Source organism: Anomalospiza imberbis, chromosome 2 (genome assembly GCF_031753505.1).
Source record: "Anomalospiza imberbis isolate Cuckoo-Finch-1a 21T00152 chromosome 2, ASM3175350v1, whole genome shotgun sequence".
Classification (NCBI taxonomy): domain Eukaryota; kingdom Metazoa; phylum Chordata; class Aves; order Passeriformes; family Viduidae; genus Anomalospiza; species Anomalospiza imberbis.
In genome coordinates this window covers 66298415-66322335 of record NC_089682.1, presented here as the reverse complement: position 1 = coordinate 66322335, position 23921 = coordinate 66298415, and the positions used below count along the sequence as shown (strand labels likewise).

Sequence of the window (23921 nt, the reverse complement as noted above, 5' to 3'; positions counted from 1 at the left end):
CATGGCTGCAACCTGCTTCCCTTCCACTGAGACTCTTCCCTGGTGGAAGAGGCACCAAGCTCCATCTCTCCTGAAGAACTACAATGCTGGCTGCAGGCTCCTTCAACCTTTAATTACGTTAAGTTGACCTTTTCAACCAACACACCTTTCCTCCTAACTACTTGTCAAGCACCAGCATAGAAACGAGACAACTTTTAAATTGCTGGAATAAAAGTCACTTATTTCAGAAGAGATTCTACTTGACTGACCGACCCCCAATGTTACCACCTCATCCAGTCTTTCCCCAGTAACACAAAACTTAAAATAATAACTTAATTGAACAATTTGTTTGTGTTTTCTGGAGGGAAAAGAAGATTAAAATATTCTATGAACCATTAATATGGCATACACTAGTCAGGAGTTTTTCTGGTTCAGCATTTCCACTGCATTTGTTTAAATGTGGCAACTGCAAAATGTAAAAATATTAAATATGGTGGAGAAACAGAACTGAAAGAAAAACCCCATAAAAACCAAAACACAAGAAAGAACACAAAAGGCCATGTCTGATTCTAGTGAGATGCATTAGAGCCTGTCTTCTGGATTTCACAGGGAGAAGGTAACCAGTCAAAATGAACTGTTGACCAAGCACCTCAAATGTTCCTAAAGTATTTTGATAGGTCTCCTACCACTGGGGACTGGAAGTTTCCACCACAGAATACTAAAAGAGTCCCAGTTCGGAGTTTTCTAGCCATAGTGGTCTAGAGTGAAATTGCAACTGAATTAAAGAGGACTTAAAAATCAAGGGCGCTCAAACAGCTGCCACTGCACTTAAAGGGTGTTGCAATCAGCTTTTGGAGGGAACTGAATGAGCTAGCTCGTAAAGGGGAGAGAAATGTGGTGCTTCGACTTTAAATTCTTATTGAGTGTGTTGTTGTCACCTTATTACTGGACAAAAACAGGGACAAATTGGGAACTTCAGCATGTTTCTACCTCATATACACATCAAGCTGTGTATAACATATGTGCACAACCACCTGAAGTCCAGCTTACAGAGTTAGTAGTATAACTCTATAAACAGTTGCCTTAATTTTCTAACTCTAAGCCTGGTATTGCAGTCAGGCAATCATTGCTTACTGGAATAATCACATCCTGATGCTGATTTCCAGGGAGGCACAAGGTTTGCTCTGCCTGCTGAATAGCCAGTGGATATTTGCATGCAGGCAGCACGTTGACTTCAAGACACAAAACATATTGTAGTAAAGCAACATTTCAAGTGTTCTTCCACACTGGATGAGATCCAGCCGGTGTCAGGTAGAATATTTAGACAGCATGTAGGTGCTCCATTTCATTAGAGGTCTAATCAAATTTCTAAATGTTAGAACAAATTACTATTTCCACACCTCTAATCAGCAATGAGGGTGCTTTACTGAGAGGAATGTCAATCAGCTCAGAGGGCAATGTTTTTTATTTTTTTAGTTAATAGGATAATTACTTTAAAACAGATTTAGAACCACATGGCCAAAACCCCTCCAGATACATTTAGACAATAATGTAACTATATTCCCTTTACCACATGCTACAGCAGGAGATATTAAACATATTTACAAGCATGTGCTATTAAATTAGGTTCAACACTGTTAAGACACTGTCTTATTAAACAGTTTTTAACTGCAGAATTCATATGGAGGAGAGAACATATGCTAGCTTTCAATTGTCTTGTTAGTATCAGCCAGAGCAAATCCAATGCAATAATAAACTGCCCAGAGACAAATAAATGATGATTTTGAATAAGCAGCTGTGTACTGCTCTAGAATGGTTTACACCAAGACAGCTTGTATTCCTTCACTGTCATGAACATAACTTTGTTTTTACTGAGGTTACGTGCAATTGCTCAGAAGCATGAATTTTTAATTTGAAAATGTTAAGTGAGGAGCCATTCTTGCAACCATTCCTCCTTTCTAAGGAACAATTCTAATCCATCCTATAAAGTGTCAAATGACTCTGAAGGAATTTACATTTCTCTCCAGTTTAATGACAAAACTAATTTGAAATTTAAAAATTTAATATCCTTTAAAACAGATACACAATTACGCATTTTGATTCCAAACTCCAGCAATTGAGACATATTGACTGTATTTATGACTTTACTGCTCATTCTGAATGGATGAAAACCTGATTTTCAAGTTACCTTTTACTTTTCTTCCAAATGTCTTTTGCACTTGCAGCGGTAACAAAGATCTATGACTCCAAAGAATTCTCATGAATGCGATTCCTCCTGGCTTTCCGACACGTTACCCTAACATTAGTGTATGTTGGAAGACTTAAACCTTAAGCCAAAGGGTGGTCCACACACTGACCACACCATATTCCCTTGTGATAAAGACTTATTACTTCTGTTCCAGCCTACTCTCAACACATGGAGCCAGGAATGCTTCATATTCCACTCCATTATTATTTTTTACCACCTGATCCCCTGAGGAAGGGGACTACAGGTAGCTTCACACTATTACCAAGTTCAAAAGGTTGGAAGCTGAGCTCAGAATCCATTAGAAATCCATTGCTAGTCTAACAAAACAAGATGCTTACCTTAGGAGTAACATGAGTCATTAACAACAAAAGGTGTTTAATCGGGAGGTTGTATCTGTTTATTTATCTTACCCTAATTCAGGTAAACAGGGACATTCAGGAAAGAATTAATATATCTTGCTAGATTAAGAGCACTGACTTCTGTCTCTTACCCTGAGCACCATCACTTACATCCAGTTCAACTTCTCCCTAACTTAAATCCATGACTACCACAAAGATTATGCCCACAAGAAAAAAGCCTATGCTTCAAAACACCTTCCTCTCAATTTAATAAAGATGTGAGAATGAAGATATCTGAATAAATAAGTGGTTGATATGGTCTGTAACAGGAACAAAATAATTTTTCAGCTTCATAAACACATAATATTGCCTACCATCTCTACCAGTATTTTGGCCCAAGTGATAGTTATCTAATGTCTGATATGCAAGAAGCATCCTATAATAAAAATTTGAAACTAGTAATTAGGAGAGACATTTAAAATTAATACCCCTTGATCATGCCTCCCCTATTATCTGTAACACTGGTCTGCCAAGGATAGCATACCAAGAATTGCACAGAATTTCTTGAACTATCTGTAATGTATTTCATGGACAGACTGATGGGCAAACAATGAGAAAAAAAAATTATTTGTGGAGCATATCCCTACCTCCCTGTGAGGGCATTTCACAATTTGACTCATCTGCATTACATTCCCTATAGCTTCTACTCAAAGCACAAAGTCTACCAGGCTGGGCTGCAGAGACAATGGGGAGCACCTCTGCATACAAACAGGAACACCTGCAAAGAACAGAGAAATTAAACAGCACAAATTATTTCCATACAGGTTTTTCCAAAGATGATGAGGCACAATTTCTCATTAACTGAGGTCTCCCTCCTGAGAATTCAAATTTCATTTCTACTGAAAATGCCCCATTTCCCCATGGTCCATCCTGACCCACTTAGACAAAAGCCAAAACTCAGCCTGGACATGCAAACTGTGCTTGAGATCCCCCATTATTCTCCCACCCTGTAAATGGAAATCTGATAATAAAATCTCCAGACGTCAGCTACGCACAGCCAGGGGAGAATTACACCACTATCTTCCCTCTCTCAAACCTCCCTAGCCAGAAAAAAACGGTTCAAATAAAGAACTAAATGAGTATTAGCAGCTCCCTCACCAATGTGGGAGAGAGGAAAAACCAAGGATGCTTAATGAACCATATTATTTTTTTCAGATTTCAAAACACTGCCATTTAAAGAGATGGGAGATTTGAAGCCCTAATTAAGTAATATGCATAAATTTAAAGCAAATGTTCACAGAGTCCACATCTCCAAACCACAGCCTGTGATTTGGCTAATGCAATGCTCCACTCACAAAAGTAAGTCTTAGCAGAAGACAACCTCCACACTTGGCTAACCCACTCGCAACACTAAACCTCAAAGTTTCTTTTGAAGAAATCCTCCTGCCCACTTTCTTTCCTTTCTCACCTCCATTCTCTCCCTGTAATTCAGGAAAGACTGTGTTTTTGCTTTTGTATTTTTTTAAATAGAATGACTATTCTAAATGAGCATGGTTGCTACGAGGCCACTTCTTACAGCTTTTCATTGCAAAACAGCGTCGTTCACCAGAGGTTCATTTCACTCATGCCACTCTCATTACAGGTCTAATGAAAATTTAATAGTTCTGCCATCTCATTTTCAGCCAGTAAAACTAGGAAAACACAAATAAATTTCTTTACAGTAGTTTTTAAGGCAAAAGTAGGAGAACCCAGGCAACCTTAGGACCAGCATACATGTGCTAAGAGCAATATCACCCTATGATTTCAGGACACAAAGATTCTACACAGGGGATGGGAGAACAGTCAGTTAAATGGATAAGATTCTGAAAAGAAACAAATTCTTGAAACACTCATGAGGATGGGGAAGGAGAAAAACCAGTCAGCTCTGGATTTTCACTGCATTTATTTCACAGGAAAGAATCTTGTTCATTTGTTGGGAGTTTTTTTTTACCAAATCTTTCAAGAAAAAGTAAGAACGAATTATGAAAGTGAGGGGCCTGTTGCTGTCAATTTTAACTGTCCTAAAAAGTTTGGTTTGTTGTTCTTGGTTTATATCTTTACATTCTTAGATCCTAAAAATCCCATCTTGTCCCCCCAGCTGCACATGCAGGATTAGTTGGAGGAGTGACCTGAGCTGGTTTCACGATGTTTCACCAGTGCTCCAGGGAACTGGAAGACACAAATACTGAAGGCAGACACAGTGTTTTACACAACAGAATGTTGGTAAATTAGAAGCAATGCAAACAGAGTTGATTTTTCATTACAGACTTTGCAAATAATTTTGAGAACTCCTTTAGGAAGAAATACATTGTAGATTTAAAGCCATCTAGGCAGCTCCTCACACTCCCTACAATGGGAAGAGAGATTATTAATAAGAGGCATCAAACTATAGAAGACATAATTTGACTTTACAAATTAAGATTCTCTGTGACAGCCAAGGTTTGTTGATGAGATTTCCAAAGCCAACTAGACTATGCAACACAACAAGAACAACAACAACAACAAAAAAAGTGCTGTATTGTGGAAAACCCAGGGTGTTTTCCAAGCAAAGGCATAGCAACTTTGATTTGCTTGCGCTCAGAATAGATTGAACCAGGCTGACTTCCCTCAAAATAGCTGAGATATCCTTGAAAGGCCTCTTGATTTTTACAGTGCAAGTAACAGCATCTCCATGCATCTTCATGACTCATGGTGACACATATTTTAGCCTACACAGGCTTATGAGACCTGACATTAAACTATTTTTGGTTCACTTTTGGGCTACTTTCTTACTCACCTACACAGAAGAATATGAATAATGTGAATGAAAGTGTGTCTTTTTTTAAAATTTTTTTTTTCTATGACCTCAACTCCCTGAGCCTAGGCTAGTGCTATTGTAAGCATGGCATCATTTAATGACATTCACACATTTTTCTCTCTTAAAAGAGGGTGCTTTTTTTGGCAGCATCAGACCTAGAACAAACTCTTCCAGATCCTCGTACCTGTGGACACTTCAATTTTCCAGCCTAAATGATTTATGACCATATTACATCCACCTACTCTGGAGCTAATTTCTCCTCACTTGCTCTTACCGTGAGATGTATTTATAGACTGATCATATCCTCTCTCAGCCTTTGTTTCTGCTGAATTAAAAAAACAAACTTTTTTAGTTTCCTTCTGCAAAATCAGTACACCCTCTCTCCTAGCACCAAGCCAGCTCCACTCTTAATTAGGGTCTATCCTTCCCAACTTCCCTCCTCTTCAACACCACAGCCCTGCAGGGTGACAGTAAGGTGCTGGTCCCCCTGCATCGACATCCTTCTCCCTGCTCCTTCCAAGGAGCTGCTCTTATTAAAAGTGATCAGCTGCAAACAGCCAAGCCTGTAACTCTCACATATCATACCACTGGATTTCACACCACTTCAAACATGCCTGTGCTCAAGATCTCCCAGCTCTCCATGAAATGTCCCTCTTTCCCTGGATCAACAACATTTATTACTTGTATTGTTCTCTCAGAACAGTGACTTCTCCTTTCAGCGTGGCTCGCCATAATTCCCATTCTCATCAGTTCCCAATCACTGTAATTAACAGTAACAGAAAAATAGACAAACGATGCCAGATCAAAGGTCCCTCCTGCCCAGTAACCTGTCACTGCCAGGGGACAATAGGATACATGTAACAGCAAGGAAAGCATACAGAAATTATACTGAGAGGTGTTGCTATTTCATTTTTACATGTGTTGTTTAATTTTTCTGTTATGAATTTGCACAAATAGTTTTCAAACCCAATTAAACTTTCTGATATATAGAACATTTGATGTGAGTAAATACAAACATTTAATTTGCATTGACTTGCAGTGTCAAGTTTAACCTTTGATGTTACTTCAGATGTTTAATTACTACAGTGCAGTTTTAGTCCATTCAAAGCTTTTGGAAGAGGACACTCTAGCAGCTGTCTTATTAATAGAAGATCACTACATTAGCCTAGTACAGCCTGCTTCTGGTGTTACCATGTCATACATGTGTTTTTCATATTTGTTTTAGTAACTTTATACAGTATTGAGAGTTGTACTAAAGAAGGAGACAGGCATGGGAGGATAAGGAGCAAATTATGTCCATCATTTTTATGGGTATTTCCCCTCTCACAGGGTCACCCTGATCAGGTAAGTCTATAAATACCAGGAAAAGTCCTGGATTTAATATGCCTTTATGTTGCACTCCAGCACAAGACACTGGCTCAAGCCAGGAGGGTCAGCTAAATTGGGTCCACTTCCACTTTGCCAACACTGAAAGTTGCTTTTAAAACACACTCCCCCATCACCCACCTGGCCACTGCCCTTCTATCTCCCTCACTGAAATCTAACACAAACCAAATCCTGGAACCATGTTTATACTTTTCTGTCCTACCAACTTGTATGTACACGTAAAAGAACCTTTTACTTCACACACTTTGCAATTTACAACCAAGCTTGAACAAGCAAATCCTCCCTCTTCCTACATTTCCTGACATATCAGGATTTTTCCATCCCCTGAAGACTTTTGCTTATTCCTAAAAGCCTTCCTGAAGCAGTTATTTATCCAAAGAAATAGTGAGTTCTGCCTATATAATATTCTCTTTCTTGCTTGGGATATGGATTTTGTTTAGGCAGAAGAACCATGGGTTTCTATCAGGGTCCAGGAAAACACCCTGGAGCTCCCCTCCCAGGGACTCCCCTACATGTCGCATTTTCAAAGGAGAGAGTTGGAACTGTCCTGGTTATTGAAGTGGCAGCAACTCTCAGCCACCTCTAGGAAAGACTTGGCAACAGCACTCCTATGCCCTGTTAAGCACTTTTCCCTACTGGTACGCCACAGCTTTGTTACGAAGGCTGACCATCCATCCCATGAACCAGAGCTACTCAACTTGTTTTGGTCATGCTTCCATTTATTTTAAACTGATTAAAAGCATTAGCCTTGGTTGTCTGTTCAACAAGCTCACTCACCAAACCCAAGACAGCATCATCTATTACTGGTTGTCCTTTTTTCTTTCTCCAAATCAAATAAGGATGCAGTTGTTGTATGACTGTCTAAGCCCTTCTGATTAGCAACAATTCTTCTGCAAGTAGATCTGATTATCTAAAGAGTGCCATAACAATAAACCCAACTGGAAATTGTATCCTTTAAATATGAGAAACCTTCTTCATAGGCAAATTCCACCCATGAATCCGTGGCGAGATTCTCAGTGCTGCCCTCATAGAACTTTCCATAATAAAATATAACTTTGATTAATCTGAAATTGGATGAAGCATAAAGTGCTGCATCTGGCTTTTCCTGTTTCCCAGCTGAAAGAGAAACTTACCTTCATCCATGAGAATCCAAAACCTGCTAGACTATTTCAAACTTCATTATATGCCACTGAGTTGAAAGGCTGCTTTGCCCCTTATGATTTTGACAACAGCTCTACCTAAACTGAGCATTCAAATGACTTCAAATAAAGACTGAAAACGGAGGAGGGCAGAAGAGGTTCAACATTTTCCAAGGCCAATAATTTTTTCCCGTATATTATCACATGAACATTAAGAAAAAAAACCCAGTACCATCAAAAGAACACATGAGGCAGCACTTATCTGAAGATTATTACTCCTCGAGATTCAGGTCAAACTTACATCTCCCTTCTAACCATTTTGTTTTGGTTTTTTCCTTGTGTCTTCTATTTGCATGCTTGCCAATGAGGTGCAAAAGGTTAAAATTTACAGTGATTTTTATTACACCAACTTTTAGATAATGACAGACGTAGTCAGAAGCTTTGCACTTCTGTTTTTATTGTCCAGCCTACAACAGAGATGGAACGATGTCCCAGTACCACCACTGAAAGCACAGAGCACCTATGCTTCAAGTGGGTTTCACGGGCTGTCGCTCCGTTTCTTTATTCTTCCCCAGTTCTGTATGGTTGAAACGACCATAGCCAAAGCAGAGCAGCACTAAGTTGCCTTCTTCAACAGACCCAAATGTGTTCCCGTGTTTCACGATCATCCCATAACTACTTAAAAAAAATAAAAATACAACAATAAATCAAATCCGGCAAGTATCCCGTTACCAGAAAAGTACCATCTAACCCTGTCTCCACCTCCTACCTCCCACTGATATTAAAGAGGTATACAAAAAAAGTCCTACCCAGCAGGATTGGAATACGGCTTCAAAAAAATTCAGTAACTTAAATTTTATTTTAGATCTACAAGTGCTGCCAAGCACCACTTTATTTGTCAACATTTTGATTATTTGGCATAACAAAGCAAGCTCCCTCCCTGCTTGTTCTACAGACATATTTGGCACTGGTTAATTTGTATGTCTTCAGACATATGTCAAGTCTGAAGCTGTTTCAGGCTTTAAACCTGCAGAACTTCTCTGTTTTAAGTACTTGTTTTTCTTAAAGTGGGAACAGCAGCAAGCTAAAGCCAAGAAGGGATTTGGTCCTGCAATGAAATGGTTAAAAATCAGACTCTGCTGATGTGTGCTTCTCTGATCCATTACATTTCTCACAAGCTGAGCTAAGAGCTGAGCACCAAGTATCAACTGTAATATGATCCAAGAGTTTATGGAAAAAATAACTGCACATACCAAGCATGCACTTTTAATAAGATTTTGTTTCCATTAAAATATTCAAGAAACACGATTTTTAAGATCTGCTTCCCTCTCCGACCGATTTTTAACGTTTCTCCTCCCCCTCCCCTAAATACACACCTCCTTTCCAAAAACCAAACCCTTAAAAAAAAAAAAAAAAAGGGAAGAAAGAAAAAAGCAGTCCTACTGCAGGGAAGAGAGGCTTGAAAAACAACTTTGATTGGCACTTGGCCTGACCCACAGAGGAAGAAAAACAGTTTTTGGACAAAGAGCGCAAATATTTGAGCTCATTGACTTACAGGCTTTCTTAGCACTTGCTAGAACCAACCTGGAGCAAAATGTGTTGGAAGAGATTGAATTAAAATAAAACTAAAACCGGCATCGCGTTCATCTCGGGCGCTCGGAGACTCGGCGCATTTGAACAGCTCAGCAATTTTAATTCATTTGCACTGGACAAACAAAAAGCACCTCCACTAATGCTCGCCGTGAGGCAGATGTCGGGAGCGGGGGGTGCGGCCACCGCACCCCTCCGGGGGGCACGGGGGATCCGCAGGGAAGCGGCCGGGCACTGCGGGGATGTGGCTCGGCGGACTGGGGGACGGCGGGCTGGCAATTCTGTGCAGCTTTTCTTACATTTTTAAAGCTCTGATCTCGGACCCCCCCCCCCCCCCCAAGACTTGACGCTTGACGGAGATCGCGGTGATGAATTTCGCCGGTGGAATACGTGGATAATAAACTCCACGAGCGCGGCTGGGCCCCAGGTCAAGTCCCCCCAATGCCGAGTGCTCCCCAAACCCTCGGGATGCAGGGGGCAGCCCGGGACAAGCCTGGGCAAGTGACAGCCGTCCCAAGGGGCACGGGGGCGGATGGGGTCGCGGGACTTGGCACCCCTCGGCTCCCCCTGGGTTCCACTCGCCCTGCTTCCCTCTGCTACCCCCACCTCACAGTCCCCAGGCACTCGCCTCCTGGAAAGCCCCCACCCCACTGCCTCCCTCCATCCCTCCGCCCCACAGCTGCCCTACTGCCCATTTCCCCTCACGCCACTGCCGCCGTACGTGTCCCACCCCGCCAAGTGTCTGTCCCACCGCCCCTCGCTCCTCCAATCCCTCCACAAACCTCTCCCGCAGCTCCCGCCGCCTCTGTGCGGGCGCCCCCCGATACCTGTCTCGGCACCTTCCGGCAATTGCCGCACACCCGGTACTGCCCGGCGGCGGCGCTGCCCACGGGTCCGGAGCCGAGGCGGTTCATGGCGGCGGGGATGGCGGCGACGGCCGGGCGGGACGGGGAGGCCCAGGACGCTCCGCGCCGCTCAGCTGCCCGCGCCGCCGGCCGCCCCCATCCCCGGCCGCGGCCCCAGCGCCCGCTCCGCGCCGCCGCCCCCCGCGCACACCCCCGCGGGCCCCGCCAATCCGCGCCGCCCGCCCCGCCCGCCGCCGCCGCCGCCGGCCAATCGCGGCGGGCCGCCCGCCGCCGGCCAATGGGCAGCGCCCGCTCCGGCTCCCATCTCCGGGCAGCCTGCGAGAGGGGGCGGGGATAGAGGCGTGGCCGGCGCAGTGGAGGGGCGTGGCCGATGGCGTCTCTGGGCAGCCTTGGGCAGAGAGGGGCGGGGCCGGCGCCTCGGCGCGTGCTTCCCGCTGGCCAATAGGGTGGGCGCCATGCAAAGCAGGCGCAGAGGCCGCGCCCCCAGGGCCGGGGTCCCGGCCGCCGCCGCCGCCGCTGCCCCCGCAGCTGCCCGGTGCGGGGCTCCGCCGTGACCGCGGGCGGGCTCCGCTCCCACCCCGCCTGCTGCCGGCCGGACCCGGGCCCCGGCCACCGCCGTCCTCCTCGTCTCCAGATACCCCGGTTCCCGGGGCGGGGGGCGAGCGGCTCTCGCTGCCAGAGCGGCGGGCTGCACATGCAGGGACACGACTGCGCTCGCTGCTGCCAGGCGGAGCAGGATGAGGCGTTTGTTCTGGGGGAAGCTGCGAGCACGCATGCGAGAGTCTCTCTGTGTGTGTGTGTGTGTGTGTGTGTGTGTGTTTGCCTCAGGTCGCCGGGATTGTTAGGGATGATGAGTCAGGTTTTCTAGGCTCCATGCTAATGCACGGAGATGGAGTGTATAATTAGGACAGAGGCAAATCTATTATCTGCAGGAGAGCTGGGGTATGAACCTCTTTTTTTTTTGCATCTTGGCATCGCTGCAGTTTCCCTTGCCTGTGTGCTCTTTAGCTTTGAAGTGCGCACAGAGGAGCTTCAGCATAAGTAGTCCCACCGACGTCAATAAAAGTTCATTAAATGTCGAGCGTTATATAACTCATGTTTTGAAAGATGATGATACAGAAGGATTTTATTTTTTATTTTTAATGGGAACAGAATGCTATTACTCTGCGAAATTTCTAAGCAGATTAGGGATGTTACAATGTTTTCAAGGTTTCTCTCGGAGAAAGAATTTTAAATCAGCTTCTTGAGAACTCTGATTTGCTTTGCCTGGGAATACTTTCTATTTTTGCAAAATGAAGCGTTGTATAATTTAGTCAACTGACTGGCTAAAAAGGACACAATGTAATTAGTAATTTACATACCTTAAAGGAGACTGATTGAACCTAGATCTGTCTTTGAGAACTACCGAAAAGTTTCTCAGATCAGACTTTGCCACCATAAGTAAAGCCACATCCACCGAAACATTCTCCTCCATCCTTTCTTTCCCTGCTATCCATTTGAAAAGGGATCTTCTCCTCAGGCAGAGCAGCCTTCAACAGACGGACACCCTGTGGACTCCACTGTTGGGAATTCATCCAAATGTTACACTCACAGGCAGCCATACAAAATGCTTGGAGAGGAATACATGGAAGGGGGTTGGGTTTTTTTTTTTTTTTTCCTTGTTTTGGGCTTTTCTTTCCCCAAACAGTGTACTAGAAATGGCACCCCAACATGAGAAAACAGTTTGCTTTAGTGCAGGTACTTGCTGTGCCACGTCTGAATCCCACACACTGCAGCATGGTGCTATTTAAACCAGGGGAGAAGGGTAGCCAAACAGGTTAGTTTTCATCATGTAATCTGAATGTAATGCTAAAATCTAAGTAAACTACGTGAATGATGTAAACAGCATTTTATTTCTTGCTGAACTTCATTATAATGTTATCTGAAATAGGAATTTTTAAAAGAAGCAGTAGAGGATCAGTACTATTAAGCCACAAGCAGAGGGGAGTTGAACAGCAAATTACTCGAAGTGATCTTATTTGAGCTGAAGAGTAAAGTGTCTGGTTCAAAACTCAAACCCACTGGCAATGATGGTAGCAGATATGTTTGAAAAAGGTAAGAGAAGGTAAAAGAAAGATTTTGGCTGAGTTACTTGGAATATTTAAGATCAGAACATTTGCAAATACTCAGATTTCAGTAATAGCATCCATTCATTTATTTTACATCCACAGTAGCTAGTACACATGACTAAACATTCTTAGAAGCCTGGTTGGGTCCCATTCCCCTGCTGAAATTATTTCTGCCTTGAGTGACAACTTCAATTCTTCAGCATAGTCCATTAAACCCAGGAAAAAAATTCCATTAACCAGGTGTGAAAGTTAGGTTGACTTGTAAGGCAATTTAAAATTAAAGAAATTTGGTATCTAGTCTCTGTTCTGCCACAAACATCTTGTGAAAGAAAGCAGGACATGCATGCCTAGATGCTTAAGTATTTGGTTGACTAACCCTTAATTAAACAAGAAGCACTTAAGTACCTTTGTGGCTCCCAGTCTTGCCTTTCAGTATTTTAGTATCTGAGAAATGTCAAGAGAAATATAAACTTTGAAAGTGTTTCATTGTTTTTGGAAACAATACAGCAAATAGAAGTTGCCTAAAACCCTTTTTTGCCTTCAACAAAAATTCTATTGGATATCTTTCCTAGAGTTCATTTTCCCCCTCTGCAATTTTTTTAATAAAGAGTTTTATTGCTAATAGAGATCAGATATATACTTAACAGGGCCAATGCTTACCCAGTATCAGTCTTAGAAAATTAGTGTATCGACTAGAGACAATATGATGATTTTCAAAACACCCAAACTTTTTAGATGTCGTATTTGGAAATGAACTGCTGGGCTCTGTGTGACAATGCTCCTGTAAAATGCCAGTTTTGTGCTCTGTTTACAGCATCATGGAGTCCTGCTGCCTGCAAAGGCTTGTGCATGTTGGCCTGATTTTGAGCTCTTGGATTACTCCATTTCGAGTTAAACAAGTGCATAAGTTCTCCAGAATAAAAGCCTGTCTTTGTATAAGCTGGTTTCTTGGTGAACATATCCACATTCTTGAAAGTTCTCCTTGTAAGCTTACTGCTCAGACAAAATATGCAAAAATATCCAGTGCTCCCTTCACAATTGTCTGGGAGTTTTTATGATTCAACTGTACCGCACTTGCCATCCACTGCTGTGGATTTCCTTCAGTTTTTGCCCAGCTACGGAGACATAAAGGAAAGCAGAATGCTGAAATTAAGAGGTACTTGAGTTACAAGCAGCATGACATCTTGACCTGCCCAGGAATTTTACCAAGATTGTCAGTTCTGTAAACCCAGTCAGTTGTCTCTGCTGAGGTCACTAGACAGGCTGTAAACTATTGCTATGTAAGGGTAAGGTGGAGATTTTTTTTTTAATCTTGATGATATGGAGCATACTGGCTTGAGACCATCACATCCTTTCACAGAGATTACTGACTTGCTGGGATAGATTTGCACAAGTGGTTACTGGTTTAAATGGATTTTTAATCATCAATGATCATAACTTTTGCAAAGTTTAAAAAACAAACACTATGATGAAACAACAAGGCAGGAACAAAATTCCAAAGGAAGTAAGGATTACTCTGCCTCCTGTAAATATCAGATGTATTTTTGGCAGACACATTGCAGCCAGGAGTGGACTGCTGCCTTTGCCATAGGAGTGGCTGAGATGTGATGGCCTTTGCTAGAAGGTCAAATTTCTCCTAATGCCTTGTGCAGCCTTCAAGTTAACATTGTTCAAACAGATTGGCTGAGAGACACAGGTGCGTCCAAACACTGGGCTGCCTTCATCCCCCAGAGCATATACTCATGCTGTGTTATAGCAGTGTGATACAAGCTTTGAACTCCCACTGAGGCTGCAGTATTTCCACCTGGAATTTGGTCAAAATGCATCTCCACTGTCTTCCAGAGAGCATTACACCCAACAACAGTCTGCTGTGCACAACCATTCTGAAAGGGAGCACAGAGTGATAAAGACACACTTTTTTCAAGAGCAATAAGAAGCTGATCTGTAGATTGACTGCGCTGATCATATTGTATGTCCCAAAACAATCAGCCTGGTGGCAATGTGCTGTGCAGGTGCTATGGGATGCTCACAAAATCTACATGACCCTTCCCTAAATTATGCACCTACTCTACAAGTGTGCAGTGCTTTTGTTGTTCATACATTATTGAACAGCTTGATGCTTCTGGAAAAGGCTAGATTGACAAGATCAAGTGCTGTAAAATTGAACTCGTTATGCAGTGGAAATGTTTGTTATTCATAGACATCCAGCAGCTTGGAGAGAGAGGACAGGAGTGGGCAGCTGCCATGCAACAGCTCTGACTGGATTGCTGCAAGACTAGAAATCCCATATGAAATTAAAGATCCTCAAGTTTTGCCCAGAAGCAGGAAGAGAGAGCATACCTGAGCACCCAGCTCTGGAGCCTTACCCAGCTCCCTGACTGCCACAGTGAAGTGCTACAATTAAACGAGCTGATTGACACATGTCATATGCCTTACATTTCATCACTCCATGAGTCATTCAGTAAAGACATACTGAACATATATACACAGGCAAATAGATGTAGTTTCTTCAGGCCAAAAATATAGCCCATTGACATTATGTCAAATGAGTGATAGCCCTGCCTTCATTATCATAATTTTTGTTGCACTATCCTAATATCATTTGCACAGCATTTATGTTATGTTGTTAGGGAAAGGAAGAGCAACAGGTAAACTTTGTGGCCTGAGTGATGTTATGCACACTCTGACACTAAAATGACTTCCCATCCTTACTATTACACATCCTAATAATTGTGTGAGACGGGGAGATGTGATAGTTTGTGGAATTCTTCCTTGAGGGTGGTGGTACATGCCTTTTCACTTGCAGGGTTTAAACCCTAACTAGATAAAGCACTTGAAATTATGTTTATCATAAGAAACAATTATGGCCTGGCCCAGGAAAGCTGAGCTTAGTGACCTAATAGGCCTTTTTAATATCTGATTTCTTTGACAGAAAACATTAAATCACTATCCATCAAGAAACCTCTTCTCTCTCTCTTCATGTTCTTCTGTGGTTTGCATGATAATTCACTAAATGTATTTCAACATGTTGTTTACTTCAATTCAGCCTTCTGAGACCACATGGGCCAGTGCTGCAAGCCCATAAATAGGGATCATCTGGAAAAAAATACTTTATTCTTCAAGTTAAAGTTGGAAATGTTTCATCCTGTACAATTTTTGGGAGTGATACAGAGGGGAAAAGTATTAAATGAAAAAAAAGATGTCTGAAAATCAGGACAAAGGCAGCCTGGTCTAACTCCCTGCAAAAGGAGAATTGCAAGTAATCGCTTTTAATGTATTCCTATAAATATTGATGGTAGTTCTACAAAACAGATTTAATGACAGCAGCAAGGCTACCTGTGGGGACAGAAAATGCTCTCCCCTCCAGGACTGGAGGTGGAGTTCATGGGGCAGACAGGGATGCCTGGGGACAGGCAGAATGTGGAGCAGGGACAAGTCTGGGTCTCAGTACTGGCTGCACAGCCGCAAGGAAAGGTACCTGTTCCAGCACTGGTAAGGATGTGCCCCAGGTTTTGCTCCTCTCCTAAACGTGTGCCTGCATCAAAGCTGCAGTTGTGACGTCTCTGTGAGATGTAAGTGTCCTCTGGTGCGGTGGACCAGTGACAAGATTTCCTCAAGAAGACAGAAATGCTGCTGGCCTTCGGGTGGAAAGTGGGAGCTCCTACCTTGGCTCCCAGCTACAATGTGTATCACTGAAGAGCACAGCCTAACCACACCTGAGTAGGTCAGGCTGGGCAAAATACCTCGAGCTTTTCTTTTGCAGCCAGGATGCCATGAGGCCAAGAGCTCAAAAGCCAAGGAGCCAGAAGAGGGCAAGCAGGAGGCAGCTGGCTAGGGAAGAGAACTGGAACCTGGGGTTTTGCTGTCTGTTTCCTCCCACTGCTTTGGCTCAGTTTTGTGCCTGGCCAATGCAAAGCATAAAAATGTCATTATCTGACTGAAAAACTATAGTGTTTCCAAAGCAGCAGAACTTGTCTGTTTGTATTTTTCAAATGAAATACTTGGTACAGCATGATGTCACATTAAGGATGGAGCTGATAAGTGAAATTTGCTTCTAGTATTCACTGGCAAAGTTATGGCTTTCATTATTTTCAGATAAAAAATACAAATACAAAAAAACAAATACAAAACTTAGCAGCTTGTGGGATATGGCACATAATTTAGTTCCATTTCTCATTGAAACCCATGAGATATGAACATAAATATGTTGGAAGATCAGGCTAGATTATGGCAGAGCTTTATTCCTTGTTTTTAGACAAAGAAGAGCTGAAGTGCTGAAAAATATGACTCTGTTATTGGCTTATTTTTATTTAAAACATGTTTTTACCCTATTTCATTATTTTTCCTGTGGTTACGCCCTGAAAAACCAGAGTGTCAGTGCAAGTGGGATTTTCTCAGAAGATACCACACTTAGAAGCAATTAGGCATGTGAGTGGAGGCAGTTAGCACATGGGATCTTCCCCAGCAAAATCAGCAAAGCGCTGAAGGCTTGTTTGCATGGTGTGTTTTCTTCTTTCATTCATCTCTGTCTGGATGCTGGGGACGTTCTTGGACAGGAGAGGTGTTGAGATTCAGCCTTAAAGAAAGCCCCCTGCAGGGGAGTTGGCTGACTGAATCAGCAGCACAATTTGCCGAGCCTCACAACCTGCTAACCTTGGCACTTCCACCTCCCTCTCTCCTGCACAGCTAGGCGTGCCTGCTGTGATACACCAAAATGCAGCAAGCGGGATGGGACCGGCCATCTGGCACTGCGGAGCAGGGAAAAGGAGCAGCAGTTTCCTTGGACCAGCATCAGCCAACTCCTTTCTGCTTCTGCCTCCTCTAGCCTGCTGGTTGTCTGCTGCCGGATGGAAATTCATGACTCCTGCATGTAGATTTTTCTTAGAAGACTCCCTGACCTATTTCAGCTCAGTGTTGCAGTAGATATGAGCTCTATTTGCAATGTCAGGAGAGGGGAAAGGCAGGTCAGTCTGGAAGAAAAAAAGGGTGTAATCAATGCATCTTGCTCTGCTGGTGAAACCCTGGCAGTCACTGCTTCAGTCCTGGGTCTCCTGAGGTGGAAATGGCAGAACCCAACTCCTGTTTGGGCAAATAAATGGATAATAACATGGGTCATTGCATCTTGTTCTGCTAACTTCCAGATCGGTCTGGTATAACTGAACCTCAGGCACACAGACTGGACTATTTGCTACAGCCACTGAAGCATTTGTATTGATGAAGATTCATGAGAATACTGGACAGTAGAGGCAGAGACTGCTTTATATAGGTGAAGGGATGTCTTTGTACAGCACAGGGTCTGAGATGGAAAACATAAAAGTATTCTATTTCCAGAGCAAGGTCATGCCTTAAGAATTTTATTTGTCCTTATTTCTATTAAAAGGTCATTTTACAGGGAGAAATAACTTATTTTAATCAGGTTGTATTGCTCTTGAACTTAACCTTCCTCTAGCTGGACTCTAAATCACTGGAGATCATGGATTTTCTTTTAAACAGACTTCAGAACAGCTTCCTTTTTTTGCATTATTTGGCTCCCTTGTTTCAGAAAGAGTATGGACCAAATTCTTCCCTGGCAAAACTCCAGTCCCAGTCCTAGTACTCCTATTCTGAGAATGTTGGGCCAAATTCCCACTCCTTGTTTTGTCAATAGATATTCAGATAACTCTGCTATAACCACAGGAGTCATATCATGTCATTAGCACTGATCTACTGCTGAGCAGAATGCAGCCCCCAATAAATATCACTTTGGTGAAGGGAAGAAAGGACAATAATGCCGAATGTGGCCTTAAATGTATTACTTACTCTGTTGAAAGATCATTCAGTCTTGGCTTAACTTATTTCAAGCATGACAGTCTAGGAAAAAATGTGTATCTGTGAGCGGCATAAGACTCAGTAAGAGTCAATAAGGCCCAGTGTTATGTGGTATTAATAAATGTATATTTGTGCTGAAGCATGCTAAACCTCAAAGGCTGGGTATAAATATCAATGTCTATTGAATTTCAGGAAGAGATGGCTGGCGGTAACTACGCTTGATGTCATTCTGCATATGCAATCTGTGTTTACACAGTGGCTATTCATAGGCACATTCCTGCTGGTAGGCAGAGAATTTGCCTCTTTCTAGTCAGTTTATGAGAAGTGAATTTCTTCCTTACATCCCTGGCAGGATTGTTAGATTTCCTTTGAGTAAAGTAGCAGTGATGTGCTACCAAGCAAGTAATGTGTGAGCCAAAAGTGCTGGAGAAAGAGTGCCAAGCAGTCCACTATTGGATGAGGATAGCACTTGGCTAAAGGCAAAGGGGGTCCTGGTGCCTGAAGCAAGTTTCTGCAGCTGGTGGGCAAGGCATCTTCTGTGCAGACTGGGGATCCTCTGAACATCCACAGCAACTTCTCTCTGCAAAAAAAACATGGCATTCATGCATTTAATCAAAAAGTATGTCACAAGCAGTGGCGACAAGTCATACTGCAACAGAAGGATGTGGTTTCCAAGCGGTGTCTGTAACATGATTAAGCTTGGAGAGCAGAAGAAAGTGGTTGGTAACTGTTTGTCAGTGCGGTGAGCAACTTGCAGCTGTGCCAGGTAATTTTCTTGGTTGTGTTCTGAGCTGCCACGTGCAGCTGTTGTTAAAGCATTGCCAATTTGTTTGGCTGTGGGTGGGATAGAGGGTCACAAGCGAATAAATCACGTCTTTGGGTTTGCATACCTGTAGCTAGCTGTCCCACAGCAGAGAAGCTGACATTTAACATGAAAAGGTCTGGAAAAAATATTGTCTGATTAAAAAAAAAATTGAGGCATGTCGTGTCTGTAGCACGTTTTCCTTTTCCCCACTGGGATGATGTTCATAAGAGATTATTCAGAAACAAGAAGGGATGCTGCTCAGCTGCTTTGGAGGCACCTGAAAATCCTAAGTGCTAAAAAACTGTCATCTTCCCACGCCACCTGGTACCTGAGGCTGAGTCTCCACTGTCTCTGTGCATGAGGCTCGCTGTTGAAACAAGGCACGGGTGGCTGGGACAGCTGACTGCTGCCTTCTGGGACTGCTACAGACTTCCTGTGTCTTCTGTGTGAGAATTATTTTCTAGAGACACAGTGCCCACCAGCATACAACTTCATCAAGAAAAGCAGACAGGATTTGTAATTTTGTGAAACTGGATTCTCCTTTCCCACACCTCAAATTGCTTTGCCAGTCTTTAAGGTTTATGTTATTATGAAGGGCAGCACGAGGTACTGGAGAATCAGATCCCATCTGCCTCTAGATATTCCCTACCAGAGCTTCCTGAAGTATATGGAGATCCACTCCTGTAAGATGCTTCATGAACGGTGAAAATAAAAGTCCAGAAAGAACAGTTATTTGTGGAGTTGTCAAAGAACAGTGTCTGTACTTGATAAGATGCAGAGAAAGTAAAACAGGAAAATACTCATACTGAAGACAAAGCTGATGTGGTTGCTGAACTCTTGATAATAGCGTGAAGGGGAAGACCCCAACAGATCATGTACAGCATGTCTGAAGTTATCTGAGCGATAAATGGAAGTTTTATTCTTCTCACCAAGAAAGACAGTGTGATAGTTTTAATGTGAGCTCATTTTCTTCTGCTATCCAGAGTTTTCTCGCAGTTTATGCTAAAATGATTAGCAAAGTTGGGGTTTCCTAGGAGAACCACAAGGCATGGGGGAACATTTGCTATCTAATCAGCTGCCACAAGTTAGTGCAGAGGAAAATCTGAGCAGCGTCTTTCTCCCCCTCAGTACCATGGTTGCATCCATCCCTGAAAGCTAGGATGCTGTCAGAAGAGAATACTTCTTATCTTGAGGAAGCCAAGGCATGGCCATAGTCTGTGCTGGAGCACGGTGCCCAGACTGACAAGCTTGTGTTTCCTAGGGTTTGTACTGACACACAGGACAATGGTGTGCTACAGGTCATTCATGAGCAGAGCCAGTTAGCTTCCCCAGCTCTGGGTTGAATGCCTAACCCTTGAGCAGAACCAGTGAGCAGCACCATGAGCCTTAATCCCATCACATCCTGTTCCTTGAGAGGACAAATACCTATGGACAAATACCTATCTGAGAAGAGCCCATAGGAAGGCAGGCAGGTCCTGGGGCTCTGAGTTTTCCTGCATGCCTTGCCTAACTGCTACAAAATTTCTAGGGGACTTGGAGTTAAGGTGATCTATTCCAATGCCAAACTTCCCATGAGAACCACAATGGCCACCAATTTTTTGCATGTTTTACTAATCTGCAAAGTTTACATTTGGACCTGAACAGACCTGCAGCACAGCAATGATGTGTCAGGGGGTTTCCATCCCCAAGTCCCATTCACTGCAGCTGAAATCAGAAATGGACCTACTCTGTGCAGCAGCATTATGGGCATGTGATGGGCTCGCCCTTTTCCCACACAATCTGTTGTATTACCATGCCTTGCTCTTCATCTCCTAAGAAGAGGTGCATGCTGTGGGCTCTCACACCACTGAAGGTATTGGCAAAGGTTTGGGGTTTGCTGAAGAGCTACTAAAAACTGCTGGCTGAAGTCAGATATGTGCTCATGGTATAATGAAAACCAAAGGGGTAGTGTGCATCTAGGAGAATATCCTGAGCAGCACCAGGAGATTTGCATAAAGTTCTTGCACAAATATGCATTGGAAGGAAGAAATCCTCAAATACTTGTGTTTAATGCTCTCTTTTGCACTTCTGTACATGAAGACCCACAGCAGACTTGCAGCTTGGAGTGGTTAGAAGCTTTCCTCTTTGATGAAGAAGCAAAAAAGTAGAAAACAGGAAGACCCTCCAGAGGTCAGGACAGGCACTCTGCCATCACAGGCAGCATTCAAATGACTCTGTAATCAAAACTGTACTTCACAGCAAGTGAGGTTGCGGCAGTGAATTTGAAAGAAGCTGCAGGAAGAACCGGACATTTTAAGCAAACTTTGCTGTTTCTAGGTCTCCTGTGGCTTATCCAAATGGCCCCTGCTCCAAAGGTTCCCCATGGCCAGAAGCTGCAGCACTGTGAAGCAAGTGTCCTGCCGGTAATTGCAGAGGTCAGGCAAGTGCAAGGCTTTTTGGGTTTTGGCTGGTGAAAATGGGACTCTCAAGCCGCAGATGAGAAACACTGATACTGAAACTTCATCTGAGACAATCGCTACCAGGAAGATGAAACCAGCAGTTAAGGGTGTCGGTGTGAAATGAGGCAGCTCAAAGAGGCGCGTTGGCTTCAGGCACCTATGAACAAAAGGCTGTTTCATGAAGACGATGCCCTGGGATCAGTGCTGGTGGGGGGAGGAGGGCAGAAATCAAAGAGTGGGCAAAAAATAAGGTGGCTGGATATCAGTGGACAGGGTGACTCCAAAGACTGCCAGTCCTCCCAGCTGAGATGAATGGTTTCTTTCTATTTACGTAGATCTGTATGCAGAAAAACATTATAACTATGATCTAAGCAGAGTCACAGACATTTTGGCGCCTGGGCTGGTTCTCTCCTCCCACTCCAACAAGCAGGGCTTGACCTGAGTGGTGAAACGCATCCCGCAAGCCCTGTGCGTGTCACCCCGCGCCATGCCGAGCCCTGGGAGCAGCATGGGCCGCCCTTCGCCCGCCACTTCACCCTCGGCCTCCTTGGAGGGGCTGCCTGTGCTGGGGTGACGGCATCGCTTGGGGGGAAGATGTGTGGGCAACACATCTCCCTGCCCTACCAGTGCTGCAGACCTCTGTCGTGTCCCTCACCTTTACAATGCATCTCTGTGAGCATTTAACTTGGAATCCAACAAAGCCAACAGAGCCTCGGTTGCCATCCCAAGCTGAGCATGTGCTGAAGTGCTCTGGGAGCAGTCAGCTGAGTCATAAGCCTATCCAGCAATTCTTATTCAAAGGCTGCTGTCTCTGCCCTTGTGGAAAATGCATTTATTGTTTTGGTTTTTTGCTTCTTTGTGCTAAGGTTCAAGCAGTGCTTTACTTGTTGTTGCATGCAATGGTTTGTACGCAGCACACCAGCCCAGCGAGGGCTGATGCCAGGTTGCAGCAGTGCTGGGACTGAGCAGGTGCCCTTTGTGGAGCACAGCACAGCTGTGGCTGGCATGGTGGAGCTGCACTGGGCACCCCCTCAGCCTCAGATAAAATGGGAAACTCAGAAACTACCAAGTTAGGATGGATCTGAGCACAAAGCTACCAAAGTGAGCCATTTGACTTGCTTGCCTCAAGACTGAATTTATTGAATTGTTTACCTCAAGATTAAATTTATAAAATTATTTGTAAGTTAATTTTTTTTCCCTCTGCAGTCTCAAGGTGTAATATATAAGTGGATAAGATCTGAGGAAGGTCTCATCTCCTCTTTTCCTTCACAAATCTGCCTGTAGGCTGGACTTTGCCACAGGTTCCAGGACCCTACAGCAAGTAATTTCACCTCTCACCTTGGGAGGGGTGATTCCAGAAACCTGCCTTTGTGTTTTATTCATGCAAATGAACCAATGGGAGGCATCTGGCTGTGGACTGGAGCTCTGCTCCTGGGCTTCCCACCTCTCCCCAGTGCATTGCACTGTGCTCAGCCCTCAGGGGGCTGGTGATTCCCTCCCCAGAACCTCTCCAAAGGTCTGTGTGTGAGATGGCTTTTGGGCGCTGTTGCGTTGCTGGTGTGGTGTACATACACCCTCCAAGGGCCCAGCACTGATCCAGCTGCTTGGCAGTCGCTCCTTGTCACCCACCCTAGGCAATCTGCATCACCTGCTGGCAACCAGGGTTCTAGGAGGAAAATTAAATAAAGATGCACATTGTTATAGGCAGAATAATGACTCATTATCCCCATTTTAGCGTCAGGCTAGCAGGCCACCACACTCCATAAGAAGCTAGCCATAGAATCAACAACAATAAAATAGAAAGTCTGTGTTTCCTCCTTGCCAGACCCTTTTCTTACTCCCTGGAGGGCTGCCCTGAGCAGCACATAGGGAGCAAGCAGATTTTGGCTCAGCAGTGCAGTTTGGAGGAGGGTAGGAGTGCTGGGCCGCCAGCATCGTGTGCGGCAGAGTGCAGGGAAGCGCGGGGCTGGCCTGATAAAGAGGGGAAAAAAGCCCCACTGACAACCCCACAGCCTTTGAATGGCAGCGCCCTCTTTGTGAACAGAATATGCAGATATATTATGTTACTCCTGGTAAATTAACTGTTTTCCCATATTGTTAAAACATGGTAATTAAATGTTTGCTTGTCTAGTGCCTTTGCAAAAGCAACATTTTGACTCTCTATGGCTTTTACTGTTGTGGCTATGTCATTTGTACCCTTTCTGTGTTACTGCCATTCTGCTAACACCATATGTTAAAAATAACACCACCTCACCTCTGCATATATTCTCAAGTATGAATTGCTAGTGCATGCATTTTCAAGCTTGCCTGAAAATCTACTTTTCTTTTAAATTAAAAACTAATTTAGTGCAACATCCCAAGAAGGGATATTTCATGACAT

General features: G+C 43.8%; 1 protein-coding gene across 2 annotated transcripts in view; it reads right to left on the bottom strand.

Annotated features, from left to right (window-relative positions):
• The window catches only part of SESN3 (sestrin 3), a 41410-nt gene extending 30866 nt beyond the window's left edge, over positions 1–10544 (bottom strand). The window contains exon 1 of one of the 2 annotated variants that reach the window (XM_068181472.1): positions 10344–10544. In XM_068181472.1, coding sequence (XP_068037573.1) covers positions 10344–10430 — 87 coding nt within the window. In that variant the 5' untranslated portion in view covers positions 10431–10544. The remainder of the gene's footprint in view (positions 1–10343) is intronic. The other variant, XM_068181473.1, reaches the window with a different exon arrangement.
• Between the last annotated feature and the right edge of the window lie 13377 nt (positions 10545–23921).